Source organism: Microplitis demolitor, chromosome 5 (genome assembly GCF_026212275.2).
Source record: "Microplitis demolitor isolate Queensland-Clemson2020A chromosome 5, iyMicDemo2.1a, whole genome shotgun sequence".
NCBI lineage: Eukaryota > Metazoa > Arthropoda > Insecta > Hymenoptera > Braconidae > Microplitis > Microplitis demolitor.
This window is the reverse complement of record NC_068549.1, coordinates 17,038,103-17,060,517: the sequence shown is the minus strand read 5'-3', so window position 1 is coordinate 17,060,517 and position 22,415 is coordinate 17,038,103. Positions and strand designations below refer to the sequence as shown.

Sequence of the window (22,415 nt, the reverse complement as noted above, 5' to 3'; positions counted from 1 at the left end):
TAAAATCAATTTCTGTGGAGGATCTTTCTCATCATTTTTAGCGATTGTATAAAAATTATTATGTACTAGTTGATTCTGCGTAATAATTTTCATCTGAGTAATGTCTTTATGATTGATTGCTTAATAATTTATCTATTGTTTGTCTTTAAATTAATAAGATTAATTTTTTATGATTAATGTTTATATATAATGCCGATTGGCGTAAATTAAATAAAATCCGCAGCCTGTCTAGTCAAAGGGTAATTGCGGAATTGACCTATAAAGTTATCAACAGTCAAATAAATCTCCCTGAAATATTTAAACTGTTTGGTCCTATAGACCTAGTTTTAGAAAAATCAACTATAAATTACGCTTATGGTTCGCTTAATAGAATATCAAAACTAGTCAATCACCATTGATTTAGGATTTTATAGGATTCGTTTAAATGATTCTAATCTAAAAATACCATTAAAACATAGGCTGGTAACCGGACTAGTAATGCCTGTATATGACTATTGCAACTGTGCACTCACGAACTTAACAGTGGACCTCGAGAGATCATTGTTAGTTTCATTAAATAACTGCGTACGCTTTGTATTGCAAATTAAAAGAGATGAGCATATATCGTGGCATCGACATCAACTAGGATGGCTAACACTTCATAATCGTAGGCTACAGCTTGTCTCGTGCGAATTTTATAAAGCTCTATGTCTTATGCGACTAGGTCTTTTTGGGCATCAATTAGTCCCTAGGCCAAACGCTGCATCTCGTCGAGATTTCACCAAGACGGATACTCTTCTAGTTCCATTTGCTCGAACAACAACAACTTACCAGAAGTAATTTTTGATAACGGGTTGAAATTTTTGGAACCCGATTCCAATCGAAGTTACGATACCAGTAACTTTTAGATGAATTTCAAAGTACATGCTATTTGTATTTAATGGTTCTAGATAATCAGTAAAGCATTGAGAGATTAAACTATTGTATTTGTTAGAATGAGTGAGTAAGCGTCTGAAAATTATATTGTATTCTTTTGAGTTCATTTTAACTGTTGTCACTAATAATAATAAAATAATATGTATATTTGATCTCAAGGAACAGCAGCTCCATGATCGTAAATAAATAAACTAAACCATTGTTCAGACAATAACTTTTTTGGCAATACAATTGCCTCATTCTCAGCTAATAATATTAGAGTACTATTGAAATGTTAAGTATTAAATCTTTTTGTAGATTATTTATGCTTACTTTGAATTGTTTTATATTACTTTTATCTACTTACTTATCTTTTTTATGATTGTGTAATCGTTAGTGTATAGCCGATGGTCGTTGAATAAATAAATAATAAGTTTGCTATTAACATTAAAATTAAATTAGATGAAAATATTAATGGGAAAAATTTTCAATGATATGTACACAAGATTGCACTTTTTTAATATAATATTATATAAGAACATCACGATACAATTCAACTATAAATTTATGATTATTCCAAGTGTTATTACAATAATACGGTACATAAATATTTTTCCTAATTACTAGCATTAACTTTACCATATTCGTATGATTGACATATTCAAATATAATTTTACTCTTACGAATATTATATTCAAGAAAACTATATTGCAAACATTTTTTATTCTAAATGATTATTGAGTTGAAAAAATCTTGTATCTAAAATTATCTTCATTAGGGCTTACTAATTATCAAATTATGTAGATGTAAATTAGTAAAACTAATTAATGTATGTATATACATGTTAATTTACAATTTTATTCTGCTAACAATTTCGAAAAATACGTATAATTTCGATAAACCTAAAAAATGCTCAAGCTTATTTATAAAATTTGAGCAATAATAATTTTAATAATTTATTTTCTATATTGATAAAAAAAGTTCGGCTTATATATACGTATATAATATTTTAAATTAAAGTAAAAAAAAATCAAACAAATTTATTAATTTCTTCTATACACTTATGTAGTTTTTAAATTTCATTTATTTACATAAAATAATAATATGTATTATATAATAAAAGTAAATTTCGAGCATGAATTAGTAAACAAACATAGAATAACATTGGCTGAATTTTTTTTTATAACATTATCGTCAATTTAAACATTTTTAAAGTAGGGAAGATTTATTTTTTTAACAGATTAGACTGAAATAGTGAGCTTCTTAAACATAGAATAAAATGGTTTAATGATTGTTATTACGATAGCTATGATTAGGCACCTTTTTAATCTCTTTTTTTTTTTTTTTTACTAGTAAAAACACTAAAGTTCGATGTATTTTAAATAATCTTAGTTAACAACAAGATATTTACAATAAGTGTTTAATAACTGGTGTCAAAATAGTCAATTAATTTTAATTGAAATTTTTAATTAACGGAAAAGCTGAATAGATATATATTTAAACGCATTATTTTGTTTTTAAATTATAGCAACGAATCAACCTTAACGATTGAACTATTAATTGTTTAAGATTATTTAAACTAACTTAAACTTGATTTTAGCTATCTCAGTCTCTGATTGTGCTTCTACATAAGTTTTGTTTGAGATTTCTACAGCTCAAACACGTAGATGGTTCCTAAAATTATGAACTTTTTTTTTTTTAATTTCGTATTAATTACTATCAATTTTTTTTGACGATCTGGATGGATTTTGTTTTTGTGAGTCACTATCCTCATCGCTGCAATCTTCATCATGTGTATGTGTAACATTACGCGGAGTTTCTGGTCTTGCATGTGGAATCGCACCATTATTTTCAGTTTCTAATGATTTCTAAAAATATAGAATTCAATAAATTTAGTAATTCATTTTTAAACTGAACTCATGAAAAAAATTTTATGATCATAACTTTTATACTTACAGTCATAATATTGTTCTGCTCTTCATCTTCGTCAGTGAGTTTAAAAGTTCGTGATCTACTAATCATTGGAGTTTCCATTACAAAACGTTGCTCATGAGCTACAGTGCTTTCATGTGGCATCTAATAATGCCGCAAAAAAAAAAAAATATTAATGAATAATTTTAATGTGGAAAGAGTGAAATTATAATAAATAAAATAAAATAAACTTACCAGCATTGCTGGCGCACGAAACATGTATGAAAATGGATAATAAATAAGATTAAGAAAAGTTGCTGCATAAAGGTCGGCATATCTTACAACTTGACTGCTGAAAAATGTTTGTCTACTTCCACTTCTGAATAATGAGCCCATCATTCCATAAGCCAAATCCATTTTATGCGTTACGTCTCTAATAGAAGCTCGTAGTTTCGATATATCAGGCTTTTCATTAGTACTACTGTCTAAATTTCTACGATAATATAAAATTTAAACAAAAAATATTTAAAATTGATTATTTAAGGATAAAAGAAAAAAAAACAAGAATGAAGAAAAAATAAAAAAAATATAAATAATACATACTTGTACATTTCTCCAAGCATAACATCAAGATTTTGTAATTCAGCGAATAATTGACATTTATCTGTCCAAACGTGTAGCTCTTGAACTAATTCAGGAACAATAAGAAAAGTTCTCCAGCCACGTATTTTTTTACTTTTTAAAATATCACCAAAAATATGATCTCCGATGTAAAGAACATCTTTTCCTTTAGCTCCAATCATCTCAGTAAAAACATCACATGATCCACCAGAATAAACTTCACCTAATATGTATGAGACAAAAAATTTATGAATTATGGATTAGATTATAAGACCTTGTGGAATTCAAAATAGATTTCTAGTGCTTGTATAATTGATGATGTTACGTTAAAAATGCTGATTACCTGTATGAAGTGGTCCTTTATGTGTTCCCAACTTTAACGCGCCTGTTTTTGTATTAACTTGACGTAAAATAGTGCCTTCACCGAAAAATAATGGTTTGTTTGCGTCAACTACAATGGTATCAAAATAAGTTTTCCAATCTCTATGCGGTTCATGAGGCTATAAAATATTTTTAAAAGTTTTAATTACTTTTTACTGCAAAAGACATTTTTTTATAATAAATTGTTTCATACCCTAGCACCATGCGGGAAGTCAAATAGATAAGTCATAATTTTATTGGTAAAATTATAGTCACTATTGGTCAGAAGAAAAACTTTAGCCCCACTTTCACGTATCCTAGTTAAAAACATTGGCAATCTTTCGTCTTTTTTAACGTATTCATCAAGATTTTCAATTGTTTTTGACTTAAGATCACCTTGAATGTGAATCCAATCAACAGCATTTCTTACATCTTGAAAAATACTCTTAAAACTCATTGTAAGTTCACCTTCTTTTACACCTGTTTTTTCACGTGAAAATTGAGGTGAATTTGTAAAAAAGTCTATCAAACATGCCAGTAAATAAGTTTCTGGTAAATTAAATAATGTATTTAAAACGTAGACACGTGATTCGTCGAGTTGAAGAAATTTATTTGGATATAATTCGTATACTTGAGAGCTAAATATTTATAAAATATTTTGAATTATTATTTTTTTTTTTTTACCTATTTTAACAAAAAAATAAATATATTAAAATATGCAGTAGATTACTAACTGTTTGAGAAACTCGAAACCATGAACACAGACAAGAATATTTCCATAAGCATCAACTTTCAAAAGGTTGCCGTAGAGTGTATCAAACCATAATCCTCGAACTGGAAAACTCGGATCATATTCAAATGCACGTATCTCTTGTGGATAACCCAATGAAATTAAACGTTCTTTGAGTAAATCAAAACCCAATTGTTCATATTGTGGTGATTTATATTCTGCTAAAGTATAATCCATATCAAATCCATAGAATTTAATATTCTCCAAGTGAAGACTTCGATTGACGAAAATTCTGTGATAGAAAAAAAAATAAAATTGTGATCATTAGAATTAACTAAAAAAAATTGATTTTGTATGCTAAATAATAGGCTTTCAAATCTATTTTTCATTTCTTTTGGTTTATAATTTTATGTATATATACACTAGGGTGGTCATTAAAAATTAAATTTTCTTAGGTGCCCCATAAAAAGCTTTTTTTTAGTGAAAAAATACGTGGAGAATTTGGTTTAAAGGAAAAAATCATAAGAACAATTTTGTAGAAAATTAAATTCCGGACAAAAAAGCTCACAATCATTTTTTTTAATAAAATGTGTATTTACGGAGATATTTTTAAAAACTTTTTTAAATCTTATCAGTTGAGATTTTAAGGATTACGAATGTTAAAAATAACGTTTTCTCTTAAATATAAACAACACTGTAACTCGTAACATATCAATCATTAATGCTTGTTATAGTTTCTATATAGAAAAATGTCATTTTCAAAATTTGTAATCCTTATAACGCTCAATTTATAAGATCTAAAAAAGTTTTTTTTAAATATCATCATAAATTCACATTTTATAAAAAAAATGAATATGACATTTTTTGTCAAGAATTTAATTTCCTACAAAATTATTTTTATGATTTTTTTCTTTTAATCTGCATATTTTATGAGATATTTAAAAAAACCGCGATTGTATCGAAATAAACTTTGGTCATCCTGAGGCACGTGTTCTTTTTACTTAGAAGAAGCTTTTTATGGGGCGCCTGAGAAAATTTAATTTTTGACGACCACCCTAATATACACATATATGATTAGTTGTAGATAGTAATCAATCATAAAATAAAATATAATACGTAAATTTTCCACCTATAGATAAAGATAAATTATATATTATAGATCATTAAAAAAAATTTATGTTCTCAAATTTATTTAAAATAAAATAAAAAAAAAAAAATGTGCGCTATTTAAAAATTAAATTACAAAGTGTCAAATCACTTACTCATTAGGAGCTGAACGTTTAAAGATCATATCCTGAACTTTCATAATTTATTTATTTATTTAATGATAAAAACATAAATAAATAAAAAATAATCTTATATTATGACGGAAAAAACACTTATTATAATTAATTAACTCAATACTTTATCGATTTCACAAGTGCCATAAACTACGAACTTGTTATTGTCACTAAAATGTTTCATAAATATTATCGCGGATACTTTCAACATGTATTTTTTTTATTACGTCTTATTACATATGATGAAATAATTATTAAAAACAATACAAAGCTATAAAGTTGTAAATAAAATGATTGAAATTAACAAACATAAAATTATTATTCTTATTGTTGTTGTTATTATTATTATAATGTAAAATAAAGTTTACTATAAACGGTAGAAGTCTTTAGCTTATACGACTGAATTGCTTCGTGTGTACGACTGGTCTCAATAAATATAATGAAAGCTATCCTAGATTAATATAACGTTACGTGGGGAGTGATGAGTTATACGTGCAAACGAATCGCAGGAAATCATCATCAATTCTATGAGAGGGAGAACAAGTTTGAACTGCTGTCTTAATGTTGAAAAATTCTTTTGATGAATATATGTATTATACTTTATTACTTATTTGTTATAATCTCAACGAAATTTGGATGTGACTCATTGAATAAAGATAATTTATCACAATGGATAAATGTTACTATTTATTGAAATTAATAAAACAGTTGTTTCATTGAAATTATTCTCTTTCATGTAAAAAATTTAGGATCGAATTGTACACAAAATAAATCAAGTATTAATTCTTGAATTGGCAATAATTCTAAGCCTTTTCTAGCAACCTTGTAAGATATTTCTGGTTTAGAAATATATGAAGTTTAATGATAGACACACGAAATTCTTGTGAAAACCAATTAAATCGTGTAAGGTCAGGAGAATTTACATTGCGCTCACGTGATAAGTATCTCACTTAAAGTGTTTAATTATATTTTATTTTTAAACTTTATTAAGTTTATAAAAAAAGAGCAAATATTTCGAATGCTTTAAAAAATTAGCTGTGTCAACAGTGTATTAAATTTATAGTATAGTAAACATTATCAATAATTATAAAATCCATCTTATTATGAATTTCATTAAATGCATAATTTAAATTCAAATATTATTGTAATGAATTAATGTATAAATAAGCAATTTCATAATAAATAAACATAAAGATTTAATGGATAAGTAATTTTAATTATTAAATATTTAATAAATAATACTTTCGTAATAAAATATTGTTTATTGCATTATAATTTTATGCAAAATTCATTAAAATTTGATAAATTACTAAGAAAAAAATATATTTAAAAGTCGTGTGCAATCGTTGGCAGTTTTTGTGTTGGCTTTTAGCCAATCTAATAAAAATCTGGAGAATTATAAGTTCCTAATTCCATATTCTTAACCTTGAGAACAGTTTTTAAAAATCTAGGTATCCAACTGACGTCTAGTGTGTATAAAAATTGATTTTCTTCAGAAATTTTTAATCGCAGACGAATTTGCAAGCATTTGTGAAATTAAGTTAATTTGTAAGCAGTAAAGTAATTACTTTTTTAAGATTTTAAATAAAAAAAACTTTTTTTTAATTATTTAATTTGTAAAATTATTATAAATTTTTTATTTTTGCAATTCACAATGATTAAAAAATGCATTAAAAAAAAATGCACCTTTTAAATTTAACATTTTCGTTATGATAATATCAGGTGAAAAAAACACTTGGCATAATATATTATAAAAACAATCGATATGCTAAAAAGAAACTAAGTCAGTGATAAAATTTTATAATAATTAAAACTTTCATAAAATCTAAGAACAAATTTAAAATAAATGAATAAAACTAACTTTTACTGTTTCCGTTTTTTTATTACCTGTGACCAAGTTCTCGTTTATAAGGAATACGGGCCCCATCTACCCAACTGACAAAGTCTTGTTCACCTCTTTCATTGTTATTGAATCTTTCATCACTGGCAAGTAAATTGTCCAAAACACTGAGACCGAACTTTACTTTTGTACCGCCACTCATATTTTCTGTTACTTTATAGTCTAATTTAGATATGAATCAATTCTATCCTTTGATAATTTCAGATGATACCGAAATAATGAATCAATTATCTAATTGATTAAAATATAATAAAGCTATTGAGGCTTTTAACACAATTGTTATTCATCAAGTGAAGTTAATATTCATTGACAAATTTTTTATCAGCGTAAAATATATCATTTATCTCCACCGATTTATAATTCAATAAACCAACAATAAATACTTTCACCGTTTAATAATAAATAAATTATGGAATAAATAAATTTTATTATATAAAATAATATTTATCAAACTGTAGTGTTGCCTGTAGAAATATTATATCAATCATCTCTTTGGCACGTCGCCACTGGAATGATGATATTTTTTTTGGTGACACTAAAGATAAATAAATTTCAAAACTTGTATTTGCAGTATAGAGTTGCGTATTAATACAGCAACAAACTGAAGCAAAAAGATAAGACATAACCACTGAAAGGTCATCATCCGTATTAATTTTATCATTAAAAAATATTTTAATGTAGTCTGATGCAAGTGTATGAAGTAGAACAAAGTATATTTTCCAAACGTGTTTTTAAACTCTTACTGACCTCGAAATATAAATTTTTGTACGTAAATTTAAAATGCGTTTCAACAAAATATTTTAACTATTATTTGAATCATTCACTTTAAATGAGTGTGAATGTAGCAGACATCGGACAAATTTAAAATTATTAATAAATAGAGTAAATAATTAATAAAATAAAATTTAAAAATAATGCGGATTTAAAAAATTTTGAAATTAAGTGCATTGTTTATAAATATTATTTTTTTAATTATTTACTCTATTTATTTATAATTTTAAAATTGTCTGATGTCTGCTACACTCACACTCATAAATTTAAATTAATAAATAAATAAATAGAAAAAAAAAATATTACAATATAACTTTTATATCGATACTTATTTATTCCATATTAATTACTAAAACAATTTAATTAAAATAATAAACATGAGAAAAAATATTTTATGAGTAATGTAATAATGATTAATATATTATCAAAATATTGATGTAGTAATTGTTATTATTCAGTTACTTGATACTGCAGATAACTCATGCGGATCAGTTTCACAACATAATTATAAAAATAAAAAAAAATATATAATTATAAAAAAATAAATACGATAACAAACACAAATGAAATAATCAGAATAATGTAGTTGATTTGAATAAGAATATTTATATATTCTTAGATTCATCAGTTTATTTTTGAAAAGAAGATAAGACAAAAACAACCAAGAAAATATCACAACAGTCTTATACTTCAGTTAAGGTCATTTGTTATCTATTAGCATGTCTTTATAATCGTTTCTATTCATCAATTTTTTTTTTTAGTATTATTAAAAAAAAATACATTCGCATTGTGACTATTTTTAACATATTGTTTTAATAAAAATTTGATACTTTTGAAATAATTATTCTATAAACAAAATTTATAAAAATTCAATTTTGGATTGAATATGAGTATAGATTTTTATATTAAAAACACTTTGACATTACTTTCATTAAATTTTATCTTGCAGGAAACATCCGATAATTTTTTTTATTTTTTAATAAACAGTAAATATTAATAGAAAACATTTTTAATCCATATGGAAGTGTTCCGAGAATCGTTGAGCATAATAATTTATACAATAATGTAAATTAGCAAACATTGATAAAATTTATTTTTTAAATCAACTAATGAAATACTTACATATGGAAAAATTTTTTTAAACTGCATGTCAATAATTTTAAAAAATTGTTTTATAATGATACTTAAGTTTGCCGACGCCTAATAGTTTTTGGATTTTCTTTTAAAACGATAAATTATAAAAAAAATAGTTTTAAAAATTGTACTAACAAATATTTAAGTTTTCTACATGTGCATATTTTTAGTTGTTTTTTTTTTTTTTTGTAATTAATTTGTTAGAATAAACAAACTGAAAATTGTTAATTGTCTCTTAACTTCAAGATCGTGTTTTATAAATTTTATTCTACTCATAAATAATTTGTTTATAAAAATAAAAAAAGTGTCTGACGTCTGCTACTTGCAGCATCATCATATTATCAGATGATTTTTTTCTCATAAAATGTAACATTTTTTTATAAAAATAAAAAAAAATTTGGAAGTCTACTATTTTCATGAAATAACGTAAATGAATTTTTTTGCTAAATAAAATATAATTTTTATAAAAATCATAAATAAATTTATATTTTTACAAACCTTTGGCTAGCTTGTCGATACCACTTTTTGTATCCACTAGGATCTTCATGGTGTGAAGAGCCGTCATCTGCATGTGAGTTACAATTCTCCAGGTCCATTATTAACTAAAAAATGAATAAAAAAAAAAAAAAAAAAAAATGTCACTGACGATTTCTAAATTATTTACTTCTTATTATAGTAGTTAAAAATATTTAACATGCCAGTATTGTAATTTTGTAAGAAAAAATATACAACAAATTTCACTTAACCACATTTAGATAAAAAATACAACGTTACTATGATTTATTATCAATATTTTTAGTTATCATAATCATTAAAAAAAAATGTAGTAAAAATCACTTATTCATACCTATTTAATTGAAATCAGTAAATATAAAATTTTTCAATAGTAATATTTAAACCGCTTATTTGACTTCTTATCACAAACTTTTAGAATAGAAAAACGCTGATAAAAAGAAGGTGAGTGTATGAAAAAAAATAAAAACTAAATTGAGAATTGTCAATTGTCATCGGAACAATTAGAAATGTAATAAAGTGACTCCGCAGTTAGCAGAGAAATTTTTAGACCACAACGCCATCTACGGAGAAAGTTAAAATATTTCATTTCAAATATTTTCCCACGGAAAGAAAATTTTGTTTGAATCAAATCAAAAATGTAAACGCTTGAAAATTATTACTCGGTAATTTTTTATTTTGATAATATTTATTTATCATTTTTTACTTATATACATTGAACATATCATTAATAGTAATAAAATTTGATATTTCCTAACTATTTACTTATGAAAATTATAAATTAAATGAAATTAACAAGATAATTTTTTGTTTTAGTTGCTACAAAAATATATGGATCTTTTTCGGCTTCGGCAATATTCATTGAAATAATGGGCTCATCATTAGATATTCTTATACTTTTTGTCTTAATAGTATTAAAATTAAGATGCAGGAGGAAATCAGCAGTCGGAGCATGAATTACATGAATTACGCCTAAGAATAATTAAAATTAAATATTAATTAATTTCATAAAAGCAATCGAATTAGATTATTTATTTAAATGATTATATAATGAAAACCTGAATCTAAACCAAGAAATAAAAGATGTCCATGAGTAATTATTGATGTTACGCAACCATCAAGATATGAAAATATATCGTATATTTTGTAATCATAAGAAAAACTAATGAATAAGTATTTTTCTGAAATATTAATAAAAACAACCGGCAATTTAAAAAAATAAATTATAATAATAAGAAAATACTTACCAATGACAAAAAGTATCGCATTATAATATGTTACATAAAATTTACATGATAAACAAAAATCATCAGGAATTAAATGTGTCCTTAATACTCTCTCGGATTTACTTGATAATCCATAAGCCATATCTTGTCGAAGAAATAATTTTAATTCACTATTGTTTTTATAAGATAATAATAACGGCTATAAAAAATGATTAAAAATTATAAATGTTATATATATTTTAATATTATGAAATTAAAAAAATTTACTCGTGCATTCCGCAAATAAATTCCAATTGCTGTAGCATCTCCTAGATCAAATCGTAAATGTGTATTACAGATTATACCGTCTAATGACCACTTATGTTCTAAAATGATTTCATCATTTTGTGAATAACAATTATACATCGAACCAACACTAAAAAATACAGTTAAACTATGAAATTTATTAATTTTAAATTACATATAAATAGCTTCTCATAATCCAGTATATGTAATTAATCTGTGTCGGGTGTGGTGCATCCTTAAAGAGAATTTCTCTACAACTATAAAATCTCACAAAGTTTTTCCCTACACGAATCGACTCTACAGATAAATTTTTACATCGTAACAACTCAACAGAAGATTATTTTCACATCATTCCATCTCTGCATGAGAACATCTCTCATATTAAAAATCTATGCAGCGATCATTTTTACATAGCGCTAAGTTTAAACAGTAGAATTTTCGTTTTGACATTTTATTAATAAAGTAGGTTAATTATATAAAATAACGAATGAATGAAAGTGAAATTAAATTATTTAAATATTACAAAAGTGATGATTCACCCCACCACAAATTTAGAAAATCTAGTGGTTGCTGCTTTTAAACTGGTGGTCTTGTGTTAACTTTTCGTATCAATTTCGATCTTTTTTCTGTACTTAAACTTGATTTCCACTTTGGCTTATGTACAACAACAGGTGCTGTATCTTCACTCATTTTAAATCATTTTTTAATAGAACCAAGGTTGTCTTATTCCACAATTAATATTTTATTAAAAATAAAAACATAAAGACAATAAAGAATATTAATTAAATAATAATGGATACAGAAAATTAATACAAGCCCACCAGTTTAAAAGCAGCAATCGCTAGATTTTATAAATTTGTGATGGGGTAAATCATTACTTTTGTGATATTTTAATAATTTAATTTAATTTTCATTCATTCTTTTTTTTTATATAATTAACCTACTTTATAAATAAAATGTCAAAACGAAAATTCTACTGTTTAAACTTAGCGCTATGTAAAAATGATCGCTGCATAGATTTTTAATATGAGAGATGTTCTCATGCAGAGATGGAACGATGTGAAAATGATCTTCTGTTGAGTTGTTACGATGTAAAAATTTATCTGTAGAGTCGATTCGTGTAGGGAAAAACTTTGTGAGATTTTATAATGTAGAAAAATTCTTTGTAGGAATGAACCACACTCATCTGTGTCCCGTCAGCGTAATGCTAAGTATTTTCCGTGGATGTTCACATTGAAACTTCAGTACATTTATAATATCTGTTATCTATGTTGCTCTAGGGGGTGTACGGGGTCTAACAAGGGTCAATAGCTAGAAATCTATGGTACTATTCTCGTATACAAGAGTTTGACCGGGTAGTTTGTATTAATCGTGTGGAAACTGGTCATAAACATGGAAACACATGCCATAAGTACCATAGTTAAAAATAATTACCAGATTGATTGTGCTGATGAAATAGAAGATTTTAATTCTGCCTTTGAGCTAACATTCCAAAATTTAAGCGAATTATTCTTAGACTTTGAAACAGCAAGTATTTCTTGTTGATCTAGAAAAAAATTAGAAGAATTAAATATTTTTTTATGGAAGAAAATAATTTGTTATCAAAAGTATTAATTCATTTTCATGATTATATTAATACCATTATACCAAAATTCAACTTGATCTAAAGGTTCACCATGGATCGCTACGAAAAATGGTTCATTTACATTAAAAATATTGTAAAAATATATAGATCCTGAATTGGTTCCAATTGCTACATTATCATCTGTAAAAAAAAAAATCAACTGATGAAATTAGTAGCCGCAAAGAAAAAAATCTATATTTGTTCTTCTTACTTGAAGTTGCAGTACAAGTTACAACAGATGAATTCTCTGAAAAGTCGATTTTCATTAATACAGGTTCAGCATTTAAAATCATAATCCACTTGGAAAAAGAATAGTAAGTTCCTCTCCAGATATCTTCATCAATTATAACTGGATAATCATCTAAACAATGTGATGGAAATGCTTTTATCATAATGTCATGGACATGGCTACGACCAATTTCATGTATGCATGTTCGTTTCCAATTAAAATTTTTAATTATTTTTTCAATAATATAATACCAAGTTGAACAAACTTCTTGAAGAACAACGAGAGCTGATGGATCACTAACCTTTTTTAAAATTATTTCCCAAATCTCAACAGGAAACATCTTGAATCTAAATTTAATATATATATATATATATATATATATATATATATATATATATATATATATATATTTAACTAAATGTTAATCACTTATATATGTATATAAATTGTACTTACATAATTGTTCTTTCTTTCGTTCGTAATATTTATATATATTCTGAAAAATTACTTCATACTTCAAAATTATTTATAATATTATTGAAATCGTTTTTTTTTAATTATTGCTAATCATTTCTATTGGATGAAAATTTAAAATAATTCTTCAAAATAATTAATAAATTTACTTACTTTTATGTAATAGTTATCATTTAAATTGTGTCAACTTACTTTGTTGGTGAAAAATGATAAACAAAAATACTATTTGGTGCTAAGGATGATTGATAAAATGATAAAAGAATCCCAAAGGTAGATACGTTAATAAAAAAAAATCTTAACATGTTGATTGAGCAACATTGAACGAATTTAAATGTAGACATAATTTAGAGTGGTAGTGAATATATATTTTTTTATTTGTTTATTGACAATTAAACTGCTGTCATTTTTTTTGCAATAATGTTTAATAGCATACATTTTTTCTTTTGAAAAATATGTATTTTAAACTATTTTGAAATAATAAAATTTTTTAAAATTAACATTAAAAATACATAATTTATTAAGCATCATAATGAAATTAAAATGATTCCAGATATTTTAATTAAAATTAGTTTCTAGTGAGAATGATTGAATAGAAAATAAAACTTGAAATTTTAATTATAGTTAATGAGGTTAATCTAGTCTTCAACTTACAAACACAATTAGCAATTGTTGCCTTATTAACCAGACAGATTAGTATCAGTTGAAAAGCTTTAATTTATAATGTAGATTTATATACATTCCGAAAAAAAAAATTTTTTTAATATATTTACTTGAAAATTCTATAGCTTTTCATTATTACTCCGTAAATTTTCTGCTCAAGATTAATTTTTGTATGACAATGAAACCAGCAGACAATTAACAGTTTTTTTTCTTTTAAAAAGCGCATTTAAAAAATTAAAAAATTAACAAGTGCATTTTTTAAAAATTTTATTTTGTCAACTATTTACTCCATTTATTTATAATTTAAAATTTGTCTGATGTCTGCTACATTCACACTCATAAATAATGAGTGCGAATGGAGCAGACATCAGACAAATTTAAAATTATAAACAAGTAGAGTAAATACTTTAAAAAAAAATATTTATAAAAAAAGCACTTATTAATTTCAATGTTTTTTAAATGTGCATTTTTTTAAATTTTATTTTATTTATTGTTAACTCTGTTTATTAATAATTTTAAATTTGTCTGATGTCTGCTACATTCACACTCACCATTATTTTCGGTATCATTCTTTACTTGACGCTCTTTTTTAATAATAGTTTTGTAATTTTACTTTTATTGAGCCACGTTAAGTATTAATAATAAGATAATAACTAATTAGAACAGTGACTTACTTCACATATGTTATTTATTTATTTTTTCACCTACTGTATAAATAAAAATAAAATAATAAAACAACTATTTCCAAAATCTCCATTCTTTTAAATAAATATTCCAATTGTTTAAAATAGAAAAAATAACTTTTTACAATAAATTATTTTTACTGATTCATTTTATTAATTCTCATTCAAGTTTTGTAAGTGTATCAATACTTGTTATAATACTTTTAATGGGTAAACACGTTAAGAAACATTACTGCAATCAAATATTTCTGACAATTAATTTTATATAATTACGTATATATACATTTAAAATTATAAAAATATTTGTAAATATTTAGCTATAAAAACACTTTTAAATAGATTCAAAAATCACTTTCGAATTAATGAACGCCATAAACATTTTTATTACTATCCACGTTGAAAAAACACAAAAAAAATTTTTATTCTTAAAAACACATTTTCATTTGATTCACTTGTTTGTTATTTTTTATTTAATTCATCAATAATAGTGATATGGATGCATTTGATGATAGTGAAGAATTTTATCACAATAAAATCACATTTCTTATGCAAACACTAGAGGTCAGATACTTTTAGTTCAAGAATCACATATTTTGAAAATACGCGCGATTTTTCATGTGTGGTATTTATAATTTAAAACATAAATATAAATTACGTGAATAAATACAGTTGTATTTTCTCTATTGTTTTAAATTAATATTTTTAAGTAGCATCAAAAGAAAATATTTAATAATTGTGTTACTAAAACAATAAATTACAAAAGAATTCAAATGTCAAAAATAATAAACGTCAAAAAGTAAGCAAATCAACCAAAAGACAAAAGTGTAAAAAGTTTACAGAGGCTGCAATTTAAAACGAAAAAAGAAAGAAAAAAACGTCAATATGATTAATCTGAAGTTTGTTGATGTCACAAATTAAAATAAATGATAGCTATCAGTATAACTATAAATACTTCATGACTAATATAATATAAATTCCGGCTAATGTATGGTAATTGACTGATTAGCGGAAATTATAATTTTAAATGCGGCAAAATAAATTTTAAATTTAATATTTAAATTTTAATAAAATATTTAACCAACTACAGAACTATCTATTACACTCTTCATACCATGCATTAAAAAAAAATAATAAAATGTGTATGTAAACATATAGAAAAAGGATCCTGCACCTGTCGGATTATTGAGGGACGAATAAACGGACGATTAGAATTGGCTGTTGGCGTGTGTTGAGATTTTTCATCGATGATAGCGACCGAGGAGTAAGTCCGTGGCGCCGTATATTGTGTTGTCCGGCGTTGATGGTTGTTCTTGGCCTCTGGAACGTATGAGCACCAAGGTAATACGCGAAATTTAGTTATACCACGAATAACAAACGTCGATCCTTTCATTTTGTAATATATAATAACCACGTATTTATTGTTGATATTTAATTATATACCGAGTTTAAAAAAACAAAAAAAAATCAAAAGAAACAAAAGCGATAAGAGTAGAGAGCTAGTGTAGTGAGTTTATGATAATAAAAACAGCCAAGTGGTATAATAGATCGAATTTTTATTTTATGTATATGGATGTAAAAGAGACGAGAGCGCAAGAGAGACCAACACAATAATACAACACGTTAGTAAGACTATAGATAAAAGAAATGAATAATAACGTAAAGTAAACTTTTATCTGTTCAGGAAGCTAAGATTATTTTTTTGTTTTTTATTTAACCAACTATTTGTTTTTACGCCCCTCAACAGTGTCGAAGCAATTACGTTCATTCGCGGTTCGTGTGTATTGCGTAAAATTAATCTCATTAGGTGACCTCGAGTATCACATAACCTAAAGACAGTGCGACAAGGTACAGTGTTGAATTGAATCAAAAGAGTGAGAAAAAAAGAATTAAATATATATATATATATATATATATATATATGTATTTCTAAATTGAATTAAAATGATAAATAAAAAATAATTCCCGCGTTTATAATTATTTTATTTCCGGTATGTTAGAAATCGTTTTCAATAACATGACAATTGACTATTTGTTGTGCGACAAAATTATCTAAAATTTTTAAATGTTTTGACAAAAGGAAAAAATATTAAATTCATGATTCAATATAAATATATATGATAAGGCCCAACCCATTTTCATTGTTAATATTCTGCCAATTTATTTTTTCTACCGACATATAATTTTATTTAAAATAATGAATGTGAATATAGCTGACAATTGTCAATTTTTTAAATTCTAGAATAAATAAATAAAATGTACGTAGAGTAAAAAATAAAAAATGCAAAATCAGTACATGCATTTATTTTTAAATTCATTTATTTATTTCAAATTTGTAAATTGTCTAACGTCTCCCTGATTAAGCGACTGAATTCGACCGAATTAAAAATTTTAATTCTGCTCAATTCTGTTATATTCTATTAAATTTGGTAAGACAGAATTTATAAGAATTCAAGAATTATTTTTGAATTAAACAGAATAAAACCGATTTCACATTTTTGAATTCGTTTCAATTTGGATTAATTCTGGTTTTCCTGCCGAATCAGACAGAATTCTTTTTTAAGGTAGGTAACGAATTAACAGAATTTATCTGAATTGTATAGATTTAAAAATTCAATTTTGTTTAATTCGATCTAATTCAGTTGTTTAATCAGGGCTGCTACATTCACTCTCATTTAAAATAAGCATTTTTTAAATATTATAATGTTTAAAAATAAGTTATAAAAATAAAAAATTTTATAACGAAACACAACTTTTAACACAATTTATATTTATTTATGTCATAATTTATTTAATTTTAAGATTTTATTATGCACATTTTGTGATACATTTATTTATTTTGTCATACTTTATTACACTTTATTTTTGCAATTTCATGTACTTTATTTTCTTATGTTTTTAATAAATATTTATTATTCACATGCAAATGAGTTTTATTTAATTTATTTATTATAATTTACACCAAATGCACATTATAATAATAATTAATAACTTTTTATATTAATATTTTAATAAAAACCTGTTATTAGCTTGAAAATTAAAAAAAAAATAAAGGACCATGTTCATCATCAAATTATTATAATATTTTCAATCTTTATTGAAAATATGGTATATTGAAACAAGAACTGATTAAAAAATAATTTAAGTAATACAAAAAAATATATATATATAAGTATTTAAAAGAATGAACAATCAAGCATTTAGTTTGGCTGAGAAATTAATACCATCAACGTACGTACAACAAGGCTTAAATGCCAAAAAAACGCGGGAAAATCTCATAAGAAGTTTTATCGAACACGTTAGTATAAAATTTTTTAAATAAATGCTTTATTACTTTTTTTAAGTGAAGGAATTGATAATTTTAAAATATTAAACAGCGGAAATGGCCAGAAGAAGGATGGGATGATCCGACAATAGAAGCATTTCTTTCGGATCTATCACAAATGGACAGTAATAATTTCCCATTAAACTGCAGTGTTGGTGAACGAGAATCACGTATTGTATCAAGTATCGTAGCAAGACGTCATTTTCGTATGGGACATGGAATCGGTCGATCGGGTGATCTGGAAGAAGTACAACCAAAAGCTGCAGGAAGTAGTCTAATGTATAAATTGTCAAATGCACTAGTATTAGAAGTTATGCGATATATGGGTAAGATTAAATCTATTATTTATTTATGTCATATAATTTATACATACATTCATACATATTAGGGTTTAAGATGTTTTCAGAAGTTTCTCCAAAAATCAGCTCGATAAAAAATTTTCAAGAGGTCGCTCACGAATTTTAAAAATATAAAAAATGATCGATATTCGAATTTTTCGTTCTAAATTTCTTCTTTATCGTGGCAGATATAGTTTATATATGTAACATTTGACTATGCTGAAAATTTAAGCCCAAAATTTAAATATTTAAACGTCACTCAAGAATTTTGAATGTTTCCGAGTGCTGTCTTTTGAACGTTTTCGAGCAACCCTTGAATATTAATAATAAAGCTTCTCGATTTTATCACCATCAATTTGCATCACAATGAATGGAAATATAACCCGAGAAATATAAATAATAAGTTATTTACATACTTTTTTATTTTTTTTTTTTCAACTTTTTGGTTTTTTCGATTATTTAAAATTTACCAAATTTTATTATTTAAGACTCTTCTGCATATTTTCGGTTATGCAAAAGTTATATTTTAGTGAAATGACAATAATTAAGTTATAAAAAAATATAAAAACTAATTCAAAGTATTAGTTACATATTATCAGTTAATATTCAAAATTCTTGAGCACCGTTTAAATATTCAAATTTTGGGCTGAAATTTTCAGCATAGTCGTGATTTTACAAATATAAACTATTGGTGCCACGAAAAAGAAAAAACGTAGAAACAAAAAATCCGAATTTCAATCATTTTTAATATTTTCAAAATTCGTGAGCGACCTCTTGAAAATTTATTATCAATCTAATTTTTAGAGAGGCTTCTTAAAACATTTTATACCAACGAATTTTCATAAGAGATTCGAAAGAAAAGAATAGTCGATTTTTTTGGGTCACCCTAATACATATATATTTTTTTAAAATAAATTATTTATTGTAGGTGTTAAAAGTATTGCTGGATGTTTTTTATCACCAATGGCAACGGGCATGAGCTTGGTACTATGTATGTTAACTTTAAAACTCGACAGACCACGAGCCAAGTACGTTCTCTGGCCTCGAATTGATCAAAAATCAAGTTTCAAATCAATAATAACAGCTGGGTTAGAACCAATTGTAATTGAGATGCAAATTGTTGGAGATGAATTAAAAACTGATATGCAAAGATTAGAATCACAGATGGCTGCACTTGGTGAAAGCATTGCTTGTGTTCTTTCAACTACCAGCTGTTTTGCACCACGTTCTTGTGATTCAGTTGATCTCATTGCTGCGTTATGTACACAATATAATATTCCTCATCTAGTTAACAATGCATATGGGTAACTATCATAGATATTATCGCTAATATTTTATTATAAATTTCATAATTATCTATTTCTTTAACTAGACTACAAAGCACTAGATGTATGCATCTAATTCAAGAAGCATCGAGGAAAGGTCGAGTTGATGCTTTCGTTCAAAGTACAGACAAAAATTTTCTCGTTCCTGTTGGTGGTGCTATTATCGGTTCGTTTGATAAAAATCTTCTGGATCGAATTTCAAAGATGTATCCTGGTCGCGCGAATGCTAGCTCTACAATGGATGTTATGATAACATTGTTGAGTCTCGGTATGACTGGATACAAACAGTTGATAGCACAGAGAAAAGAAATGTATGCTTATTTAAAAGAAGAACTTGGAAAAGTTGCTACAAGACATGGTGAAAGATTATTAGATACTAAAGGCAACCCTATTTCTATGGGAATGACTTTGCAGTGTCTTAGCCATCAGCATGATCATAAACAAGTAACAATGTTGGGATCTATGCTATTTCTTAGGAATGTAAGTGGTGCCAGAGTAATCACTACTACTGACATTAAAAATATTGTTTCACATAAATTTGAAGGTTTGTAAATGTTTAGTTATATTTTATTTTAAAAATTTAATTTAACAAAAAAAAAAAAATCTAGGTTGGGGAGCGCACAATAGCAATTATCCCATACCATATTTAACAGCAGCGGCAGCATTAGGAATGAAACGAAGTGATGTAGATGCATTTATACAAAGATTGGATAAAGCTTTGACTAAAGTACGACGACGATCAGCTCCAGTAACTCCAACTGCATCACTCGCTGGTTCAAGCATTAATGGTGATACTGGTAATCCTGGTGGTCCAGGTGAATCAAGTACGGCGTCTACCAGCCGTGCTAGCAGTAAAGATTCTTTGCGTAAATGAACCGTAATCAACGCAACTGGCCAGTCGAATCAGCATATTAATATCAATTTATAAGCATCATTGTTTACAAATAGTATCTATAAAATCAACTAACGTAAAATCTTGTTGAAATTAAAAATGATAAGTAAAAAGATTTTATGAAAATGATACATATGCTGATATGTCTGCTCAATTGCGTTGAGATATGCATTAATAAAATTAAGTGAAAAAATGAAAAATGTGAATTAAAGTTATTGCAATAAGCAAATTGCTGTAAGAAAAAAAGCGCTGGACGCATTTTTTTCTTTATACTCAACCAAAGATCAATCACATCTATACGAATTTATTATTTAAATTTATAAAATAATTTTATTATTAAGTTTCTTTTTCTGCCGTTATTCTATCTTTTAAAAATTTTGTTTCTATTGTAATTTTAATATATGATTGAAATGTATAACTGATTATAAATTTTAAGAACAGAACTATTATCGATAAGAACTAAATTTATGCAAACTGAAAAACAAAATATAAAAAATAACTAAACAATTGAATGAATATACGATAAAAAAATAGTGAGAATGATTTAAATATTAAGGTAGACATAAAAAAAAACTATTTAAACACCATTACTTTGTTCATACGATATAAATATTTAAACACATACTCCAAATTATAGACTTCGTGGTATCGATAATTATTAAAACAATATGGCTTTATTATAAATAATAATTAGTATAATTTTTTTTTAACTTGATTAAATTTTCATTAAATGCTTGATGATAAACAATATAGAAAGAAGAATTAAAAAGAAATATGTAGAAACGAATAATAAGAATTCTCAGTATTAAATACAGAAGTAAATAATTGCGCATCGCAACTAGATTTGATGGAGTGAATTATATAAAAAAGAAAAAAAAATAATGGAGCTAAGTAATTGCATGAATTTAGGGGGTAAATAAAATATAAAAAGAAATGTTACAGCTCACAAAATGAAGGCCTGGAGCCTCAACGAGACTTTAGAAATGTTATAATCGATAAAATGTAGATATTAGTTAGTGACTTTGATATTAATTTAGCTTTACACGTTGATAGTTAATTGCGTTAATCATGCATAAAAATTTTACATTTAAAGTTGAGCTTATTTAATGTATAATTATTATCTGTTATCTTAATATATTATATTCTTTTTAAAACATTTTATTTTATTGTTATAAAATAATATTTATAGATTCAAATTTATTTATAGAAGTGGCTTGAAATTAAAGATAAATAAAATAAACTA

General features: G+C 25.2%; 3 protein-coding genes across 7 annotated transcripts; 1 reads left to right on the top strand and 2 right to left on the bottom strand.

Annotated features, from left to right (window-relative positions):
• Positions 1 to 1,765: 1,765 nt before the first annotated feature.
• LOC103573797 (cytosolic purine 5'-nucleotidase) lies at positions 1,766 to 18,038 on the bottom strand. Of its 4 annotated transcripts, none has more exons than XM_008553005.3 (9): positions 16,467 to 18,038; positions 10,100 to 10,203; positions 4,521 to 4,808; positions 4,001 to 4,424; positions 3,770 to 3,926; positions 3,409 to 3,649; positions 3,061 to 3,298; positions 2,851 to 2,970; positions 1,766 to 2,762 (listed from the first exon to the last, which is right to left on the bottom strand). In XM_008553005.3, the coding sequence occupies exons 1-9, from the start codon at positions 16,683 to 16,685 to the stop codon at positions 2,604 to 2,606; spliced, it is 1,950 nt and encodes a 649-aa protein (XP_008551227.1). In that variant the 5' UTR covers positions 16,686 to 18,038; the 3' UTR covers positions 1,766 to 2,603. The 4 variants fall into 4 exon arrangements, with proteins under 4 accessions (XP_008551227.1, XP_008551228.1, XP_008551230.1 ...); XM_008553007.3 differs by lacking the exon at positions 16,467 to 18,038 and adding an exon at positions 10,449 to 10,620 and having other exon boundaries at positions 1,813 to 2,762; XM_008553006.3 differs by lacking the exons at positions 10,100 to 10,203; positions 16,467 to 18,038 and adding an exon at positions 7,684 to 8,221 and having other exon boundaries at positions 1,801 to 2,762.
• On the bottom strand, positions 10,880 to 14,032 carry LOC103573795 (uncharacterized). Of its 2 annotated transcripts, XM_008553000.3 has the most exons (8): positions 13,935 to 14,032; positions 13,461 to 13,825; positions 13,265 to 13,390; positions 13,060 to 13,171; positions 11,608 to 11,755; positions 11,362 to 11,539; positions 11,173 to 11,295; positions 10,881 to 11,086 (listed from the first exon to the last, which is right to left on the bottom strand). In XM_008553000.3, the coding sequence occupies exons 2-8, from the start codon at positions 13,816 to 13,818 to the stop codon at positions 10,896 to 10,898; spliced, it is 1,236 nt and encodes a 411-aa protein (XP_008551222.1). In that variant the 5' UTR covers positions 13,819 to 13,825; positions 13,935 to 14,032; the 3' UTR covers positions 10,881 to 10,895. The 2 variants fall into 2 exon arrangements, with proteins under 2 accessions (XP_053595493.1, XP_008551222.1); XM_053739518.1 differs by having other exon boundaries at positions 10,880 to 11,086; positions 11,173 to 11,539; positions 13,935 to 13,983.
• Positions 17,052 to 22,264, top strand: LOC103573793 (O-phosphoseryl-tRNA(Sec) selenium transferase). The gene is made up of 6 exons (XM_008552999.3): positions 17,052 to 17,140; positions 18,322 to 18,590; positions 18,670 to 18,943; positions 19,884 to 20,259; positions 20,328 to 20,824; positions 20,889 to 22,264. Exons 2-6 carry the CDS (start codon positions 18,477 to 18,479, stop codon positions 21,152 to 21,154), a joined length of 1,527 nt encoding a protein of 508 aa, XP_008551221.1. The 5' UTR covers positions 17,052 to 17,140; positions 18,322 to 18,476; the 3' UTR covers positions 21,155 to 22,264.
• Positions 22,265 to 22,415: the final 151 nt, after the last annotated feature.